The sequence below is a fragment of the Leopardus geoffroyi genome, chromosome E1 (assembly GCF_018350155.1).
Source record: "Leopardus geoffroyi isolate Oge1 chromosome E1, O.geoffroyi_Oge1_pat1.0, whole genome shotgun sequence".
In the NCBI taxonomy this organism is placed as follows: Eukaryota; Metazoa; Chordata; class Mammalia; order Carnivora; family Felidae; genus Leopardus; species Leopardus geoffroyi.
In genome coordinates, this window is record NC_059330.1 from 9,899,729 (window position 1) to 9,919,626 (window position 19,898).

At 45.9% G+C, this 19,898-nt stretch overlaps 1 protein-coding gene across 8 annotated transcripts in view; it reads right to left on the reverse strand.

Moving 5' to 3' along the window:
• The window catches only part of SPECC1 (sperm antigen with calponin homology and coiled-coil domains 1), a 289,226-nt gene that overhangs the window by 184,540 nt on the left and 84,788 nt on the right, over positions 1-19,898 (reverse strand). For 7 of the 8 annotated variants that reach the window (XM_045487518.1, XM_045487513.1, XM_045487514.1 and 4 more), the window contains 2 exons: positions 19,471-19,641; positions 7,651-7,786 (listed from right to left, as the gene is read on the reverse strand). In XM_045487518.1, coding sequence (XP_045343474.1) covers positions 7,651-7,786; positions 19,471-19,617 — 283 coding nt within the window. In that variant the 5' untranslated portion in view covers positions 19,618-19,641. Of the gene's footprint in view, positions 1-7,650; positions 7,787-19,470; positions 19,642-19,898 lie in introns of those variants that run through there. The other variant, XM_045487524.1, reaches the window with a different exon arrangement.

A 19,898-nucleotide genomic window follows, 5' to 3' on the forward strand; every position in this document is an offset into this window, starting at 1 on the left:
GGGACAAAAGGAAGAAGAACGTATCTGGGCTGGAAGGCAGATAGGTTAATAATATTGATCTAGAAAGAAAATCAGCAGGAGTGGATGTGGAGTGTGGAAACTGTTGTTCTTGAAATATTCTAGAAAAGGCTTCCAGAAACTCCATGCTCTCCCATTCAAGACCTGGGTCAGATGGTGAGTTAGCACTATGTGCAAGTGTGAGCAACCATGAAATTATTATTACCAAAGCATGGAGCATTTTCTGCTGGTACTGGGTTTGAGTGGTTCTCCCTAACGACGGATCGATTCCCAGGACAGGGTGCACGCAATACAGGCTGGTCGCAGGTTTAACTATTGTGAGTTTAAAACTATAATACCATATTATAATTTCATGCTAAGATCCTTTTGAAAATTAGTACAGTTGAGGGGCGCCTGGGTGGCTCAGTCGGTTAAGCGTCCAACTCTTGATTTCAGCTCAGGTCCTGATCTCACGGTTTGTTAAGTTCAAGCCCTGCATCGGGCTCTGCGCTGATAATGTGGAAACTGCTTGGGATTCCCTCTCTCTCTCTCTCTCTCTCTCTCTCTCTCTCACACCCCTCCACCCTTATTCTTTCTCTCTCAAAATAAATAAATAAACTTTAAAAAATAAAATTAAATTAATGCAGTTGAAAGAAAACAGAAATAACACATACCATGCGTTATGGAAAACTTGTCCCAAGGCCAAAAGTTCAGAAACTAAGACTTGAGGGCCATAAAAAGAACTCTGTTCCCTAAGAGTCTATATATATAATTTGTAATTGCAACTTTCCTTTAAGAGGAAATCAACTACATGTTGTTAGCATTTTGCTTATTTTCTTTGTTTTCATTCTTTTTCTTTTTATTTTTTAATGTTTATTTACTTATTTTTTTTTCAACGTTTATTTATTTTTGGGGGGACAGAGAGAGACAGAGCATGAACGGGGGAGGGGCAGAGAGAGAGGGAGACACAGAATCGGAAACAGGCTCCAGGCTCTGAGCCATCAGCCCAGAGCCCGACACGGGGCTCGAACTCACGGACCGCGAGATCGTGACCTGGCTGAAGTCGGACGTTTAACTGACTGCGCCACCCAGGCGCCCCTGTTTATTTACTTATTTTAAGAGACAGAGAGCTCACAAGTAGGGGAGGGGCAGAGAGAGAGAGGAAGAGAGAGAATCTCAAGCAGGCTTGTAAATCCAACATCCAATGGGGGTGCCATTTCTAACAAATTAAATACTTCATCTTTGTTGCCATGGTATTGAGATTTTAAAACCTGCACTTATTACTAGTACCGGCACTTTTGTTTCCCTGTTTCTCGTGTGTATAAAAGAGAGAAAGAGAGAGAGAGAAAAAAATGTGATCCAATATTCAAATGGCCACCTAACACCCCTGTACCTACAACAGACAAGCCTGGCTGACGGGAAGCATCACCGCGTGGCTTAACAGCTGGCTCACCGGCTGACGCACAGGTCTGATTCACCACGAACGAGGCAGTTTGGGGACACACGACAATGCACGGACGCGCCAGCTGTCCAAAAAGCTGGTTAGAAAATTGTTGAGGACTGCCCGCATTTCAAAATAAAAGTTCCAGAGGCAAGCTGTCATTTTCGAATGCAACTCCATTAATTCAAAGGACATAATTTCGTTATAGTAAAGAAGGTGGCAAACTGAATTCGTATGGAAACTTTAGGAATCATAACTGTACCTTGCAACCCACTAGCCCATTACAGTTTAGGAAGTCTTCAAGATCTCTGTCTTGAGAGCATCACTATGTAGCAGATATGCAAGTACTTCCTTAATTTGACAATTAAACAGGCTATTGCCCTAGGAGGTGTGGGAGTGAGCCCACTTGAGGAGCCAGGATGAAACTCAAGTCTTTCTCTGGAATCCTGAACCAAGGGAGCACATGCTGTGATCAAACAATTAGATAGTTCATCAACAAAACGGTTAAACAAACATCACAAAAGCAAGTAGAAGTGGAAGATGTGGTTAAGGCAAAACAAACAAACAAACAAAACCTTTAGGTTTTGACCTGTATTTACTCTGTTTTTAATTTTTAAAGCATTGTATGGATATGTTTAAAAATCTTCAAACAGTATAGAAAGATCCCACATGAGGTCTCTTTCCCCCACCACTTTCAATTCAGGTAACTCTTCAAAGATAACCATTTTTATATCCCTCCAGAAAAAAAAAGTTGTGATTTCAAATATAGTATTAATGTATATTTGAAAAAATTAAAGATCGTACTATAAGCCCCATGCTATTTTCCCCACTGAGTAATGTACTTTGATCTTTCCTTGTTGGTTACATACAAATCTACTGTGTCCGTTTTCAAAGCTGCATAGTATTCCACAGCATCAACCTCACATTATGCAACCAGCTCTGTACTGATACACGCTTAGGTGTTTCCAGTATTTTACTATTATAAGAATGCCACAACTGTCTATATATATTGTCATCCTTTTTCAAGTAAATCAGTCATATTAAATGCTGAGTAGCAGAGGGGCGCCTGGGTGGCGCAGTCGGTTAAGCGTCCGACTTCAGCCAGGTCACGATCTCGCGGTCCGTGAGTTCGAGCCCCGCGTCGGGCTCTGGGCTGATGGCTCAGAGCCTGAAGCCTGTTTCCGATTCTGTGTCTCCCTCTCTCTCTGCCCCTCCCCCGTTCATACTCTGTCTCTCTCTGTCCCAAAAATAAATAAACGTTGAAAAAAAAAATTAAAAAAAAAAAAATGCTGAGTAGCAGAAATCCTTGGTGAAAGACTATACATATTTCAAATGCAGACAGATATTACCAAACTATCTTTGTGCATCAAGTGTATGTGGAGTGCCAGCTTCCTTCACCCTTAAGAACGTGAGAAGTTATCAACCACTTTCATTTTTGCTAATTTATTAGGGAAAATAGTATATCTACTTATTATTCTGACTTACATTTCTTTACCTATATGTGAGACTTAGCATCTTTCTAGTGGCTTGTGTGTGTGTGTGTGCGTGTGTGTGTGTGTGTGTGTGTGTGTGTGAATTAGCCATTTTCCTATTGTACTATTTTTCTTTTTCTTATTGATTTATATAAACTCTTTGGACATAAGCCCTTTGTTACATGTATTGCAAATAGCTTCCTCTTCTTACAAGGCAGTTTTTTATATTTATGTGATTTTTCATCTTTTCTTATATGGCTTCTGTGTTTGCTCCTACTTAGAAAGGCCCTTCCAAGGTCAAGACTACAAATTGACTCTGATGTTTTTCTCTTTGTACGTTCATGGTTTCACTTTTTAATGTCTAAATCTTGAATCCGCTTGGAATTTATTTTGATGGCAGGAATGAGATAAGAATCCTGTTTTATTTTTTCCCAAAGACTCAGTCATTATTTTTTTTAATACTTTTTAAGTGTTTATTTATTTATTTTGAGGGAGAGAGAGAGCACAAGCAGGGGAGGGGTGGAGAGAGAGGGAGAGAGAGAATCCCAAGCAGGCTTAGCACTGTCAGTGCAGAGCCCAATGTGGGGCTCAATCTCACGAACCGAGATCATGACCTGACCCACCATCAAGAGTCGGCCGCTTATCCGACTGAGCCACCTAGGCGCCCCATCAATCAGTCGTTACTTACGAATGAATTATCAGTCTTGATATAAGATGCTACTTTGTCCGATACTATCCTATATATATACTAGTCCAATGCAATCTGGACTTTCTCCATCGTCCATTGAACTGCCTATTCATTCTCCAGTTCCAAGATGCTTAAACTTAGTCCCTTGGTTACTGTTTTTTTAGAAATTTTCTGATTATTGACGAATATTTAGTCTTCTAGATCAGGACCTATCCACAGAGGTACTATTAACATTTTGGGCTGGATAATTCTTTATTGTGGGGGGCTGTCTTATGCGTTTAGCAGCCCCCCTGACCTCCACCCACTAGGTGTCAGTAGCACCCCCCTAATTATGAAAATCAAAAATGTCTGAAGACATTGCCAATTGTTCCTTGGGTTAGGGTGGTGGGCAAGAGGGCCGCCCGTTGGGAACTACTGTTTTAGATAAACCCAGTATCATTTTCCCAGTGTTTGCACTCCCAATATCCACGGATACCTTCATTGGGATGAAAAGAGATTCATAAAGTAATTTAGACAATGTTATTATATTTAAGATATTATACTTATTAAATATTTATTATATTTAACCTTCCTATTCAGGAACCATGTATATATATCCTTCTACTTATTTATTTCTCCTTTTATGTCCTTCAAAAGAGTTTTAAGATTATTTTTTTAAAAATACAGTCTCTTGGGCACCTGGGTGGCTCAGTCATTAAGCATCTGACTTCCGCTCAGGTCATGATCTCGCAGTTTGTGAGTTCGAGCCCTGCATCAGGTAAGCTCAAGCCCCACTTCGGGTAAAACATGAGCCCCGGGTGAGGCCCGCTTTCTCTCTCTCTGTCTCTCTCACCGTACCTCTCTCTCTCTCTCTCTCTCTCTGTCCCTTGCTCACTTGCACCCCCCCTCAAAAAAAATATATATGGTCTCTTATAATATTAAGTTTATTCCTATATATATTTTACCTTTTACATTCCTTTATAAATGGGATCATTTCTTATGTTATTTATCTTTTCCAACCAGTCACTGATAGGAAAGTGACTTATATTTTGTATTCTACAACCACACACTAAACTCTTATTGTATCTAATAGATTGCGGGACATTCTAAGTTTTTTCTAATGATAAGATGTTCGGCAAATTCTTTTTTTTTTTATTTTTTTTAATGTTTATTTATTTTTGACAGAGAGAGAGAGAGAGAGAGAGACAGAACATGAGCGGGGGAGTGGCAGAGAGAGGGGGAGACACGGAATCCGAAGCAGGCTCCAGGCTCTGAGCTGTCAGCACAGAGCCCGATGCGGGGCTCAAACTCATGAACCATGAGATCATGACCTGAGCCAAAGTTGGATGCTCATCTGACTGAGCCATCCAGGCGCCCCAAATGTTCAGGAAATTCTAAGCATTTTTCTAAGCGTACGATGTTATCCTCTGCACAAAATCATCATTTTGTTTCCTCATTTCTAATATTTATGTAGCTATTGTTCCTCTGTCTCACTGCCCTGGTTAATACTTGCAGAAAAACTTAGTCGACAGGGATAATGATGGGCAATCTTTTTTTGTTGCTGTTGTTTATTTTTATTTACTTTTGAGAGATAGAGAGCAAGCAGGGGAGGGGCAGAGAGAGAGACAGACAGAATCGCAAGCAGGCTCCGTGCTGTCAGCCCAGAGCCCAACGCGGGGTTTAAAGGCACAAACCGTGAGATCATGACCTGAGCCAAAATGAAGAGTTGGACGCTTAACCAACTGAGCCACCCAGCCGCCCCCAGTGATGGGCAATCTTGAATCATTCTTGATTTTAATGGGAAGACTTCCAGGATTCCACTATTGAGGACAGTTCTGGCTTTGGTTTGAGATACATATACGTCACACCACTAGACAAGTATCCATACATTTATAGCAAACCGAAAGTTTGTTTTTAAAAACGGGAAGATTGGGGCGCCTGGGTGGCGCAGTCGGTTAAGCGGCCGACTTCAGCCAGGTCACGATCTCGCGGTCCGTGAGTTCGAGCCCCGCGTCGGGCTCTGGGCTGATGGCTCAGAGCCTGGAGCCTGCTTCCAATTCTGTGTCTCCCTCTCTCTCTGCCCCTGCCCCGTTCATGCTCTGTCTCTCTGTCTCAAAAATGAATAAAACATTAAAAAAAAAAATAAATAAATAAATAAATAAAAACGGGAAGATTGCTAATTTTGCCAAATGTGTCTTCCACCTCTCCCGAGATGACCAATGGTTCTCCTTCCTTGGTCTATCAATATTGTACAATAGATTATATTACTAAATTTCCAAACATTAAGGCTTTCTTGGCATAAATCCACCTCGTTGCGATGTATACTATTATTCTCTTAATTTCTTCTTGAATCCTATTTGCTAATATTCCGATCCCACATTTTTTTTAAGTTTATTTACTTTGAGTGGGGGGAGGGGCAGAGAGAGGGGGAGAGAGAGAATCCCAAGCACGCCCCACACTGTCAGCGAGGAGCCCAATGCGGGGCTCGAACTCACGAACCATGAGGTCATGACCTGAGCCGAAATCCAGAGTCACTGACTTACTGGCTTACTACTGACTGAGCCACCCAGGCGTCCCTGGATCTCACACTTTTACATCAATATTTCAGAGTGAGATCTTTTTGTCATTTTTTTTAAAATGGTGCTTTGTTAACTTTTGAAACTCGTGTTTAGGCCGGCGTGATAGAAAGAAGTTGTACTTCCATTTGTTGTATTTTTAAAACCAAATGTGTGTATTTAGTATGAAAGTAGTCTTTAAAATACTAAAACCATTGTATAGAAACATGAGGCCCTGGGGCGCCTGGGTGGCGCAGTCGGTTAAGCGTCCGACTTCAGCCAGGTCACGATCTCGCGGTCCGTGAGTTCGAGCCCCGCGTCGGGCTCTGGGCTGATGACTCAGAGCCTGGAGCCTGTTTCCGATTCTGTGTCTCCCTCTCTCTCTGCCCCTCCCCCGTTCATGCTCTGTCTCTCTCTGTCCCAAAAATAAAATAAACGTTGAAAAAAAAAAAAAAAAAAAAGAAACATGAGGCCCTTACATCAAAAAAAAAAAAAAAAAAGCCACATATTCTCTTCATAGATTCAACTTTTTGAAAACCGAGTACACTAAAATATGCCTTTGGAGAGCTAATCTGGGTTGTGGTATTTTATGCAGACACAAAAAATCGTAAGTATACTACCATTCAACCTCCATTATAAAGTACTAATGACATAATGCAGCTATTTTCCCATCTCAGACAATTTAGCAATACAGGGAGATCTGCACTAGAACAGTGGGACCATGGAAATCTTAGCTTTCTTACCAAAATAAAATCAAATACATTCCTGGCGTTTTATGCCTTCCAAGCTCTGAACTCACATATAATGGTTAAAAAACCCTTTTCTGATTCTCAGAAAACTAGGAAACCTGAGAAAGTTCCCCGGGTCCCAGTGGCCACTGCCACCTACGTGACTCAGAGCAGCCTTTATGGGAGGATTTTCCCAGACTTCCACAGGGTCCAGGAAGGATGCCGTCCACCCAGGCCCGTGAGAGGCCTACAGCGTTCATTCACTCATCGAATATGTGCCTCATACCAAGACGACCCCAGAACCGACGCTAGCTTGCCAGAAATGCCTCGGAGGAATTTCACACACACACGGTGACAGATGGACAGCGAGACGGACAGAGGGAACCACAGCACTCCTCCCTACCTTTTTGTTTCTTCTCAGTCTCCTCACTAGATGTAAACTCGCCGTGGGCAGGGATGTCATTGCCTAAACCCCTTCCTGGCCCAGAGTAAGGGCCAGCAACACATCTCTGATGAGGGGAGGGACGCAGGAATCATTGAATGTTTTTCAAAACACCAAGATGAATGGCCTGCTTAGGTCCCTTGTACCTCCTGCCTGGGTCCTTTCCACCTGGGTCCTTTTCACCTGAGGCTCTCCTGCGTGGGTCCTTCCCGCCTGGGTTCTTCCTGCCTGGGGCCTTCCTATCTGGATCCCTCTCACCTGAGTCCCTCCAGCCCGGGGTCCTCCTGCCTGAGTCCCTCCTGCCTGGGGCCCTCCTGCCCTGGGCTCTCCGACCTGGGTCCTTCCTACCTGGGTTGCTCCTCAGGCGGCTCTCAGCAAGTTCAGAGATGGCTCCAGCTGTCGAAGTCTTTTTCAGTCGAACTACCCCAGAAGCGGCCGTACTTCCTGGTTTGTTGAGCATGTCCTCACTGCTGGCCCTCTTGAGCTGACAGAGGATGAAAACATGTATCATCAGTAGGGAGTGCTATAGACCAAGAAAACACAGCGCAATAGCACCTGCCCTGTGGTTAAGATGCTGTGATGGCACTTTCAGGAGTATCCCACTGGGAGGTGGAAACCTGCAAAGCTAGACAAACCTGTGTCTATCGTTTACAGGACAGAGTACGACCTTCCATTACTGTTTCAAAGAATATTATAAGATGATGGGTGAATATGACCAATCGTGTCACACTTCAAATAATGATTTTTTTAAAAACCTGCTTTCCTGGGGGCACCTGGGTGGCTCAGTCGGTTGAGCGCCTGACTTCGGCTCAGGTCATGATCTCACAGTTTATGAGTTCGAGCCCTGCATCGGGCTCTCTGCTGTAAAGCCTGCTTTGGATCCTCTGTTCTCTCTCTGTGTCCCTCCCCTGCTCACTCTCTCTAAAAAACAAAAACAAAAAACCCTGCCTTCCTGGGTTTTAAATTAAAATTAAATTAAAAAAATTAAAATTAAAAAAAAAATTTTAAGTTAAAAAATTAAAAAAAATAAAAAATTAAATTAAAAAAATTAAAAAATTAAACAATTAAAAAATTAAAATTAAAATTAAAAAAAATTTAAAAATTAAAAAATTTTTAAAAAGGGGGGGGAGGGAGATGATAAAAAAAAGAACTGTGAGATGCACAAAAGGCAAGATGGGGCAATGCGCAGAAAATTCAAGGACAACAAAAAATAGCTTAAAAATACATATCTCAGTTATAGAGATGTCTGTGTGTATACGTATGTGTGTGTATATATGTACGTGTATACATATGTATGTATATGTGCACATACACATATATGGGGGAAGTAGAAGGAGGACATAGAAACAATCTGAACATGTAACATGTGCTCCATACCGGGCACTCCATATATGATCTCACACAGACGTGTTCAAAGGGAATAAAGGAACTTTCCTGGAGGCCAGAAGAACACTGCTTATGGAGACAGAAAGAAAGCAGAAACTCCTTTTCTGCTTTCTTCCCTGTCACGAAACCAGGAAAACAAACATGTGTTAAAAGGAACTGAAATCTAAGAGGGGGAGCCCCTAAATGAGCTCACAGCTCTGGCCCAAGTAAATTACAGTCAGGGTCAGTGAGAGACACTGCAAATAAATTTTCTCAACCGCCGTAAGTCTTCTCGAAAGAACGTTCCTGAAGAGGAACAGTGCTAGAAGACGGGAGCCAGGCAGATGCCCGGAGCCATCCCGAATATATGTGACATCTGGAGAGAGCAGTATGGGAAAGCCCTCAAACCAACGGAGGCCTGGAGCAGGCAGTCCCTGCCACCCACCCTGGCTTGAGAGCCCAAAGGGCCAGCTCCATCCCACTCTACTGGCTTTGGGGTCATTTACTGAAGGGTAGGTGTTTAAATATTTGCACAATTAAAAAAAAAAATTTCCATTTTTGCATTGTTTAGATTTCAGGGTATTAACAATACACACCCCAGAATGGTGTGAAAGAAAAGAAAAGAAAAGAAAACAAAACAAAACAAAACAAAACAAAACCAAGTGTTGGTGAGGTTGTGAAGCAACGGGAACTCTCATGCTCTGCTTGCGGGAGTGTGTACCGATAAGCCGCTTTGTAAAGCTGGCAGTATCTGTTAGAGGTGAATATTTGCACGCTGTGATTCAGCCATCCCACTCCTAAATCTGTATCCAAGAGAGAAATGAGGACATGGGCTCATCAAAAGAATGTTCACGGCAGCTTTATTTATGAGAGCCCCCCAAAATACAATCCACATGTTCACCAGCAAGAGGAGAAAACTAACAGTCTTCTCTTTTTTTTTTTTTTTTCAACGTTTATTTATTTTTGAGACAGAGAGAGACAGAGCATGAACAGGGGAGGGGCAGAGAGAGAGGGAGACACAGAATCTGAAACAGGCTCCAGGCTCTGAGCTGTCAGCACAGAGCTCGACGCGGGGCTTGAACTCACGGACCGTGAGATCATGACCTGAGCCGAAGTCGGACGCTTAACCGACCAAGCCACCCAAGCGCCCCCAAGAGGAGAAAATTAAAGAATGACTTAGTAGACAACAGAAAGTACACAGTAAAAAAAAAAAAAAAAAAAAAAAGGAATTACTGATACACCAATAGATGAATGGATCCCACAGAGACGCCAAGTGAACGAAACTAGACATACAAGAGTATACCCTTCCTGATTTCACTTTTTACAGAGCTAAGAATTGGTAAAAACCAAATGATGGTGATAGAAGTCAAAATAGTGGTTCCCTCCAGGGGTGTTACTGACTGGGAAGGAACCTTCTGGGGTTGGGGGGGGGTGGAATGTTCTATATCTTGACTTGGTGGTGGTTTATATAGATATGGCCACATGTAAAAACTCAATGAGTTGTATGGCTAAGACTAAGATTAATGTGCTCCACATACTTTATTTATTTTATTTATTTATTTATTTATTTATTATTATTATATATTTTTTTTATTTATTTTTGGGTGTGGTTCTCACACTTTTTAAAAAATTTTTTTAATGTTTATTTTTATTTTTGTTTTTTTTTGTTTTTGTTTTTAAAGACAGGAGTATTTTAATTTTTTTTTAATGTTTATTTATTTTTGAGACAGAGAGAGAGCATGAACGGGGAAGGGTCAGAGAGAGAGGGAGACACAGAATCTGAAGCAGGTTCCAGGCTCTGAGCTGTCAGCACAGAGCCCCGACACGGGGCTCGAACTCACGGACCTCGAGATCATGACCTGAGCCGAAGTCAGACGCCTAACCAACTGAGCCACCCAGGCGCCCCTGTTTATTTTTATTTTTGACAGAGAGAGAGAGAGAGAGAGAGCAGAGCATGAGCAGGGGAGGGGCAGAGAGAGAGGGAGACACAGAATCCGAAGCAGTTTCCAGGCTCCGAGCCGTCAGCACAGAGCCCGACACGGGCCTCGAACTCACACTGTGAGATCATGACCTGAGCCGAGGTCGGACGCTCAACCGACTGAGCCACCCAGACGCCCCCACATACTTTATTCTAAGTGTGTTTGGCTTCAACAAAAAACAAAAGGAAAATGAGGGGACAGGTTATAATTGGGGTGAAGTCTTGCTTCCACCCTTACAAATCCTAGTCCACTTTTTTCCTTTTCTCCCCATCGTTATTTTAGAGATTTTTTTTTTATTGTGGTAAAATATACACGAAACAAAATGTGCCATTTAAAGTGTACACGTCAGTGGCATTATGTACATTCTCCCTGTTCAGCAACCATCACCACCCACCATCCACCTCCGGACCTTTTCCACCATCGCAAAGTGAGACTCTACTCATGAAATAATAATTCCCCGTAGCCTTTTTAAAAGAGGGAAGAGGCTGGGGCACCTGGGTAGTTCAGTCGGTTAAGCGTCTGACTTCGACTCAGGTCGTGATCTCATGGTTCGTGAGTTCAAGCCCCGCGTCAGGCTCTGTGCTGACAGCTCGGAGCCTGGAGCCTGCTTCGGATTCTGTGTCTCCCTCCCTCTCTGCCCCTCCCCTGCTCGCACTCTGTCTCTCTCTCTGTCTCTGTCTCTCTCTCTCTCAAAAATAAATAAACATCAAAAAAAATGTTTTAAAAAAAGAGGGAAGATGGTAAAAGTCTTAAGATTAGCCCAGAAGTTCTAGTCAATGTCTTTAAACAAATTATTAATTTTAAAAACAAATAGCTAGCATGGAAAGGATGATTGACATGTACTTCCAGTCACTAGAAGTGAGCAGAACCATATTTTCTGGCCAATTGCACAGACTCCTAGTCTGACAAAAGGACTAAATACGGCATCTGGGTTGTGGCAGAATCAGTCTGTTGCCCTTACTTTTTTTTTTTTTTTAATATTTATTTATTTTTGAGAGAGAGACAGAGATAAAGCATTAGTGGGGGGAGGCAGAGAGAGAGGGAGACACAGAATCCGAAGCAGGCTCTAGACTCTGAGCTGTCAGCACAGATCCCGATGCGGGGCTGGAACTCACGAACAGTGGTGAGATCATGACCTGAGCCGAAGTCCGACGCTTAACCGACTGAGCCACCCAGGCGCCCCACTCCATTGCCCTTTTTCCGGGGACTCCATCATTGTTTTTCTACCTCCTGTCTCAGAGTAACAAGGGTTCCTGCACCCCATTTCTCCAGCCTCTCAAATTATCTGTGAAGTCACCAGTGAAATGTGTGTTTAGCACTAAATGACAATAGTTCATGATGGCAGCAACTTTTTCTCAATAGAAAAAAACCTATTATTCGCTCTGCCTAGAAGCATGCCCGGATGCCTCCCTGGGTCCCCAAAGAAAATCAATTCTGATTTGAGATGTTGAAAATTCCCTAGACAAACACCTCAAATGAAAAAGGGAAATCGTTACAGTTAAGGGGGTTTCTAACGCAATAATGCAAATGATGCGCACTTGGTTCTGTTTTCCTCCATCTGATTCCCCCGACGGTACTAGGATCAGTAAATTGGATGCAAAGTGTTGAATAATCTAAATCCACAGCAAAAGGCCAGGAGAGCAAAGGCTCGGTCTGCCAACCAGAACAGGGAATCCAAAATGGGAGGCTCTTCCCGCCCCCACCCCCGCCCCGATCCGCCCGCCCACCCACTGGGGCCAGAAGTGAAACTGTCTCCTGCAAGCCCCCCAAGGCCTCCACCCACCTCCGCGCCCTGGGTGTGGCGCCCGGGGGGTAGAGCTTGCTCCCCACTCTCCTCGTCCACCTTTTTGTAAGAGCTTCGTCCTTAACCAGATGACAGGTGGAGGCCACAGAGGACAGGACTCAGCAAGCAGTGGGAGACTTCCCCCTTCGTGGTCCCACTGTGTGTTATAAATAGATCTGATCCTGTCCTTTCCAGGCAAAAAGACACAGCTGATGTGCTACAGGCCAGCAGCGTGCTATGGCCTTACCAGGCAGCGTGTGGACTTCGGATGGCAGCAAGGCTGTTCTACAGGGAGCACCTCATTTCCCCTGGGCCCTCCACAAGGAATCCCATTTGAGAAAGATCGATTGCGCAGAAGCTCTCCCTGGAGGCGGGCCATACAGACTGAAAACTGGTCCTTCTTGTCCTCTGAAGCAAACCTCTTCCTCTGTCACTATTTTTTGGCTGCTGCTACATCAGACACGGAAAGCTACTTGTCTTAGTAATTCTTGTTCCTTCTCTATTCATGGCTGCATCTGGGGCTTTGTTTCCTGGTCACCGAATGCGGCTTCGCCGCTGCTTGAGATTTCTGGGTTTGTTACAGAAGATCACTAGGGCAGGTACGCGCTTCTTTGATATGTTTAGTAAGTATTTTCAATAATGCTTCCACTGCTATTTGAGCTGCTGAGCACCTGCGCGTGAAAGCTTATAAAGGGAAAAAGTTTAAATAGCTCACAGATTAATGTAACTAAGAAATTCCTCTCAATTCCACAAAGGCAGGGACTGGTAGAATCCAAAGTTCTAAAATCACACATCACCTGATCCCCTCTTCAAAGGAAGAAAACATGTTAGGGTTGGAGCAGGGGCTCTCAAACTCGGGCGTGCGTCAGAATCCTTGGGGGGGGTCTTGTGAAAACGCAGTCTGCTGCCTCCACCCCAGCCTCCAATCTGCCCACCACCACCACCAAGTGTGGTTCCCAAGGTCTGAAGTGAGGCCTGAGAATCTGCATTTCTAGCAAGTTCCCTCCCAGTGGATGCTGATGATGCTGATCCGGGGACCACACTTGAGAACCAAAGGTTTAGTGCAGCACTGTTGATGGAAATATAACACCAGCCACATTAAAAGAGTAAAATGAGGGGCGCCTGGGTGGCTCGGGCGGTTGAGAGTCCGGCTCTTGATTTTGGCTCAGGTCACGATCTCATGGTTCTTGGGATCAAGCCCAGCATTGGGCTCCACGCTGACAGCACGGAACCTGCTTGGGATTCTCTCTCTCCCTTCTCTCTCTGCCCCTCCCCGACTCGTGTGAGCGTGCACACACACACACAGACACTCTCTCTCTCTTTCTCTCTCTCTCTCTTTCTCCCCCCACCCAAAATAAATAAACATTTTTTTTTAAATAGTAGGATGCCCGGGTAGCTCAGTCGGTTAAGCATCCAACTCTTGATCTCGGCTCAGGTTACAATCTCACGGTGTATGGGTTTGAGCCCTGTGTCTAGCTCTGTGCTGACAGCACGGAACCTGCTTGGGATTCTCGCTCCCTCTCTCTGCCCCTCCCCTACTTGTGCTTGCTCTCTCTCAACATAAATAAACTGAAAAAAAAAATGTTCACGAGTAAAACAAAAGGTAAAATTAATGTTAAAAATATATTTTCTTAAAATTAATGTTAAAAATATATTTTCTTAAAATTAATGTTAAAAATATATTTTCATTAGTAAATATATTAATGAAGCATTTTAGGGGAACCTGGGTGGCTCAGTCGGTTAAGCGTCCAACTCTTGGTTTTGGCCCACGTCCTGATCTCAAGGTTTGTGGGTGGACATTTCAAGGGCTCAGCTGCCACACGTGGCTAGTGGCTATTTCATCGGGCAGCACAGGTGCAGAGCAGTCCCTGAGAATGATTACGGAAGAATGACTGGGTCCCCAAGCCTCACGCCGAACATGCCTAAACTACCAAAGACCCTGCTTCCCTCTTGGCCACGGGAGATTGGGCAGGGTCAGTATACGACTCAGGCCTAGCTAAGCAGAGACCTTTCCCAATTTTTTGCTGCTTGTTTGATTTTGTTCTTTGCCGAATCAATCAGAAGTAAGCAAAGCAAGTAACTGGAAGTAAGCGGCCAGGTCTTTCGAGAAGATGCGGGAGGCTTGGCCACGCTGGCAGCCAGGCTTCGTAATACAAGCTGAAGGAGAACAGACGTCAGCAGGAGACGGAGCAGACGGACAGAGGCACGTGGACATGAGCGACAGACAGAGAGTCCTGGGGTGTTCCAGTCCCCGTCCCGGCCTCCCTGAGCTCCAGTCTTGCACCTCTGTTCCCCTGGTGACATGGGAACCTCAGATGCGTCCAATCCGTTTCTTTTCTGCCGAAGCTCGCTCAAGCCAATGCTCTGTCATCTGCAACAAAGGGAGTCCTGACTGATAGACTCGAGCCTTAGAGACGGCCAGAGTGAGGCGGCCTGTCTGCGTCAGGGCACCCCAGGTGCTTTCCTTTCCTGTGCTGGGCTCCAAGGCACAAGGAGGACTTGTGGTAACAGCACCCGGGGCCATCCAGGCTCCCAGGCCCTCATCCCGTTCCCATGCTGCTCCTGTAACTGGGGCCAGTATTTCAATAGGGCATTTCATTCCACTTTGATGGATTTGTTTCAGTTTTCCTATTTGTGCCGGTTGGAATATATCTATCCATTCTGTATGTATCCATTGACTATAAAGCAAATATAGTTAAGATGCCAACTGTGCATCCAGGTGGTGGTATATGGGGCGGGGGGGGGGGGTCACTGTCATTCACCTTCTCTGTGTGCTTGCCATTTTCAAAGTAAACTACTGAGGGACACAAATCTTTTACCTGCGACTAGAGGGGGAAAGGAGAGAATGGCCAAGGCAGAGAAACGTGACAAGGGCTAGAAAAGGCACAGGCTTGGTGTAGCCCCTTCTGCTACCCCTTCCCTCAAACGCTGTCATTCTCTTTACAGAGTAAGACCTGGAGACCCCAAGAATCAGAAGTGACAACAGAGATATTTGCTTTTGTCGTGACATTTTTTCCTGTGGGACAAATTTCCAAAAACACTTAGGGGTGCCTGGGTGGGTCAGTCAGTTAAGCAGTTAAGGGGTGCCTGGGTGGGTCATGATCTGGGCTCAGGTCATGATCTCATGGTTCATGAGTCCAAGCTCTGCGTCGAGAGGATTCTCTCTCTCTCCCTCTCTCTCTCTGCCCCTCCCCAGCTCTCTCTCTCTCTCTCTCTCTAAGATAAATACATAAACTTTAAAAAATAAACAAAGGGGCGCCTGGGTGGCGCAGTCGGTTAAGCGTCCGACTTCAGCCAGGTCACGATCTCGCGGTCCGTGAGTTCGAGCCCCGCATCAGGCTCTGGGCTGATGGCTCAGAGCCTGGAGCCTGTTTCCGATTCTGTGTCTCCCTCTCTCTCTGCCCCTCCCCCATTCATGCTCTGTCTCTCTCTGTCCCAAAAATGAATAAACGTTGAAAAAAAAAATTTTTTTTTAAATAAAAAATAAACAAAAAAGCATACCTATCAGTGACAGAAGCAACCAACATTTCATTGTTCTTAGAAAACCCTCCTGAGCTTTAGACCTTGTTATTAAACACTGGTTTTTTTTTTTTTTTAAGTTTATTTTGAGAGAGGGCACACACATACACACATGCACGAGCAGGGGAGGGGCAAAGAGATAGAGGGAGACAGAGGATCCCAAGCAGGCTCCGCGCTGTCAGCATGTAGTCCGACTCAGGGTTTGATCCCAACAGCCGTGAGATCGTGACCTGAGCCAAAATCACGAGCTGGACGTTTAACCGACTGAGCCACCCAGGCGCCCCTAAACACTGCTTTTAAAAACATCTCGATATATTCCAGGAGCTCTAATGGTCTTAAGTATATGCATTAATTCAAAATCTGCATTAAAAATGTGTCCCAAATGTGCTGTAGGTCAAGAATAATAAAAATAAAAGCCACGGAAATAATGAGCAAGTCCAGGGCAACGGAATGATAAACAAAACTGTGTGTAGATCACTCTCTCCACGTGTTACTCCTCAGGACAGCTACCTAGCTTGCCTGAGCTCTCACAGCTAGAAAGGGCTCGAGGCAGGATCCCGACTCAGCCTGGTCTGCCCCGCTCCCAGCCCGTGCTACTCTCACTCCAGGCCGCCATCACACTGCCGCTCCCAGCAGACCCAGTGGACTTAGGCATTTGATGAGTACTGAGTGTCCAACCAGGGGACAGGTGCTTTTCGAAGCGTGAGGGACAGAGCTGTGCAAGAAACCAAAGAGCACACGGTCCCTGCCCTCATGGGGCTTACATTCTAGCCGCTGCGAGACAGATACTCGCCGGGCAGGTAGTAAGAGCGGAAAAGGAAAATGAGGCAGGGTGAGGAGGGTGTATGGGGGGCCACTTTACAGTGAGTGGTCAGGGGTGACATCTGATAAGGTGACATTTGAGCAGAGACTGAAGGGAGACGTGGCAGAGGAACAGGGGTGGGGAGAAGGAATATTCTGGGCAGAAGGAGTGCGCCCGGCTCGTGGAGGGACGGTGCCACCGGGCACCGGGAGGCTGTGTGGCCGGAGCTCGGGGGGCAGGGCAGAGGGGACAGCAATGACGTCTGAGAGGGAATGGGATCTCCAGGCCGTCACCAGCTACATCAAGGACTTTGCTTTTCATTCTGAGTGACACGGGGAGCCCCGAGGGACTTTCCAGCAGAGAGGTGACATGACAAATGCGTTAGAAGGACCACTCCGGCGTTTGCTGAGAATGGAACGTAGGGTGCAAAGACAAAGCATGGAGACCGCTGAGGAAGGCTGTGCAAGGAAGGCGGTGGCATGAGCCGGGTGGTCCCAAGGGCGGCGGTGGGAGTGGGCTGAAGGTGACATCGAGTCTGATGGCGGAAGTGACAGGCGTTTTGTTGACGGCCTGTGGCACGTGAGAGAGGCAGGGCCCAAGATGGGGCCACGGGCTCTGGCCTGAGCCACTGAGGGGATGAAGCTGTTCGAGGGGAAGATTCGTGAGGAGCAGGTTTGGGGGCAGGAGAGGGGGAGGGGGAGGAACCCGTCTGGGACATGTTATATTCTAGGTGCCTTTCAGACATCCAAGAGGCGAGGTCACAAAAGCCGCTGGAGGGCACTTGGATGGAGACACAAACTTGGATGTCATCTACTCATACAGCTGATCCCTGAACAGCGCAGGGGTTAAGGGTCCCAATGCCCATGCAGTCAAAAATCCACATACAACTTGTGACTCCCCCCAAACTTATTAATACCCTACTATGGACCAGAAGCCTTACCGATAACATAAACAGTCAATTAACATGCATTTTGTACGTGATACGTATTACATACTGTATTCGCATAGTAAGGTAAGCTAGAGAGGAGAAAATGTTAAGGAAATCACAAGAGAATAGACATTTACAGCACTGTACTGTAAAAAATCGGCATATGAGTGGACTCGTGGAGTTCAAACCCGCATTCAAGCGTCAACTGTAGTATTAAAATTCACGAGAACAGGCGCTAACACCTAGAAAAACTGTTCTCAATAGGGACAGCGCTGACCCTCAGGGAGCATGCTGGAAATGTGTTGGGGGCATTTTTAGTCATCACCCCAATTGGTGGTGCTGCTTATATATTTAATGGGTGAGAGAACAGGGAACCCAGACAATCTTGCATGTGACAATCTTGCAAAGACATTCCCAAAGGTGGCATGCCTTTTTTTTTTTAATTTTTTTAATTTTATTTATTTATTTATTTTTTTTTTTTTCAACGTTTATTTATTTTTGGGACAGAGAGAGACAGAGCATGAACGGGGGAGGGGCAGAGAGAGAGGGAGACACAGAATCGGAAACAGGCTCCAGGCTCTGAGCCATCAGCCCAGAGCCTGACGCGGGGCTCGAACTCACGGACTGCGAGATCGTGACCTGGCTGAAGTCGGACGCTTAACCGACTGCGCCACCCAGGCGCCCCTGGCATGCCTTTTTATTATGATCTGAGCCTCAAGCATCCTCTTGTTTTACACGTAAAAACAACGTACTTCTGGGGCGCCTGGGTAGCTCAATCAGTTGAGCATCCGACTCTTGATTTCGGCTCAGGTCGTGATCTCACGGTTCATGGGTTCGAGCCCCACACGGGGCTCTGTGCTGACGGTGCGGAGCCTGCTTGGGATTCTCTGTCTCTGTCTCTGTCTCTCTCTCTCTCTCTCTCAGAAATAAATAAACATTTTTAAAAAATGTACTTCTGCCACAGCTTTAAGATGGACACATGGAACGTTCTGAGAATAACTAGGGAAGACTGCATTTTGGTTCAGAACTTTACCAAGAGCGTTCACCATTTGAAAACCATCACGTCACTCCCTCAACATCCTTCGTGGTATGTGAGTCATCGACACGACGGGCCTGGGTCAGTCTGTGTCACAGCTACCACATCTGCGGTGCTCTGAGGGGCACCTCAGGCCCCTCGGCAGTCGTTCGCAGGCATACGCAGATGGGAATACGGATTATTTAATTATAAACTAACTGCCTGTCAGTTTTCTTTTCTCAGTAGGATGTTATATTGATTTTCCAAGAGTATGTGTGCAGGTAGGTTATAGTATCTCTGACTCTCATCTCCAGATCGTAAGGGAAGCTAGAAGAGAGACGAGGCCCCAGAACTGCACCCTGGGCCCGCCTGGCATTGGAAACCCACGGGAGTAAGGATTTGCCGCTGGGGAGCGAGGAGGAAACTGAGCCGAGAAGGTATTCCCAGACGGAGGGCGCTATCAACGGTGTTAGCACGACTGACGGCCAAGTCAGACAAGGATGGGGCACTGATAACTCCACTTATCAGGCCCGTGAAGATCATTGGTGATCTTGACCCCCACCTCGTGCGGTACTGAGGGCAGAACTCTCTCTGGAGAGTCCACGTAATCCAGGACAGGGGATCCCCTGGGACCCTCCTCGGAGCCTCCTTTCTGGCCTTGAGAGGCCACGGGTCTGGCTTACTGCCCTCTTCAATCCTCCCGCCCAGCCCTCCCCTCCCCCCCCCCCCCGGGGGGCGCCCAGCAGCCCTACGCCAGGCGGGCGCTTCGGTCTGTACCTTGCTGAGCCGGGACTCAAACGCCAGCGAGGTGGAAGACTTAGAACTCTTCATGCCGGAAGAGGCTGCAGGGAGGGGCCGCGCACGGTCCGCCCCATGGCTGCCCGCTTTGATGACTGGACTCCAGGCCTTGGCCGCGCTCCTCATGTTTGTCCTAGAGAGGCCGTCCTTCTGCACAAGACCGAAAAGAAAAACACGTATGTCCACAACTTGAACACGCTGAGTGGCGTCGCAGAGTTCCCCCCCAACCCCCCATCTCCACGTTCCCTCTGTTATCACAGAGAACGGGGGTTCTGAGTGGACTTCAAGATGAGGATTCTATGTTGAAGACGACACCTTTGCATGAGGCTACTTTTTACAACCTCGCAGTGGCTTTTACCAAACTATTGAAAACGTACATGCAATATTATTGATGCTCTGACGTTACA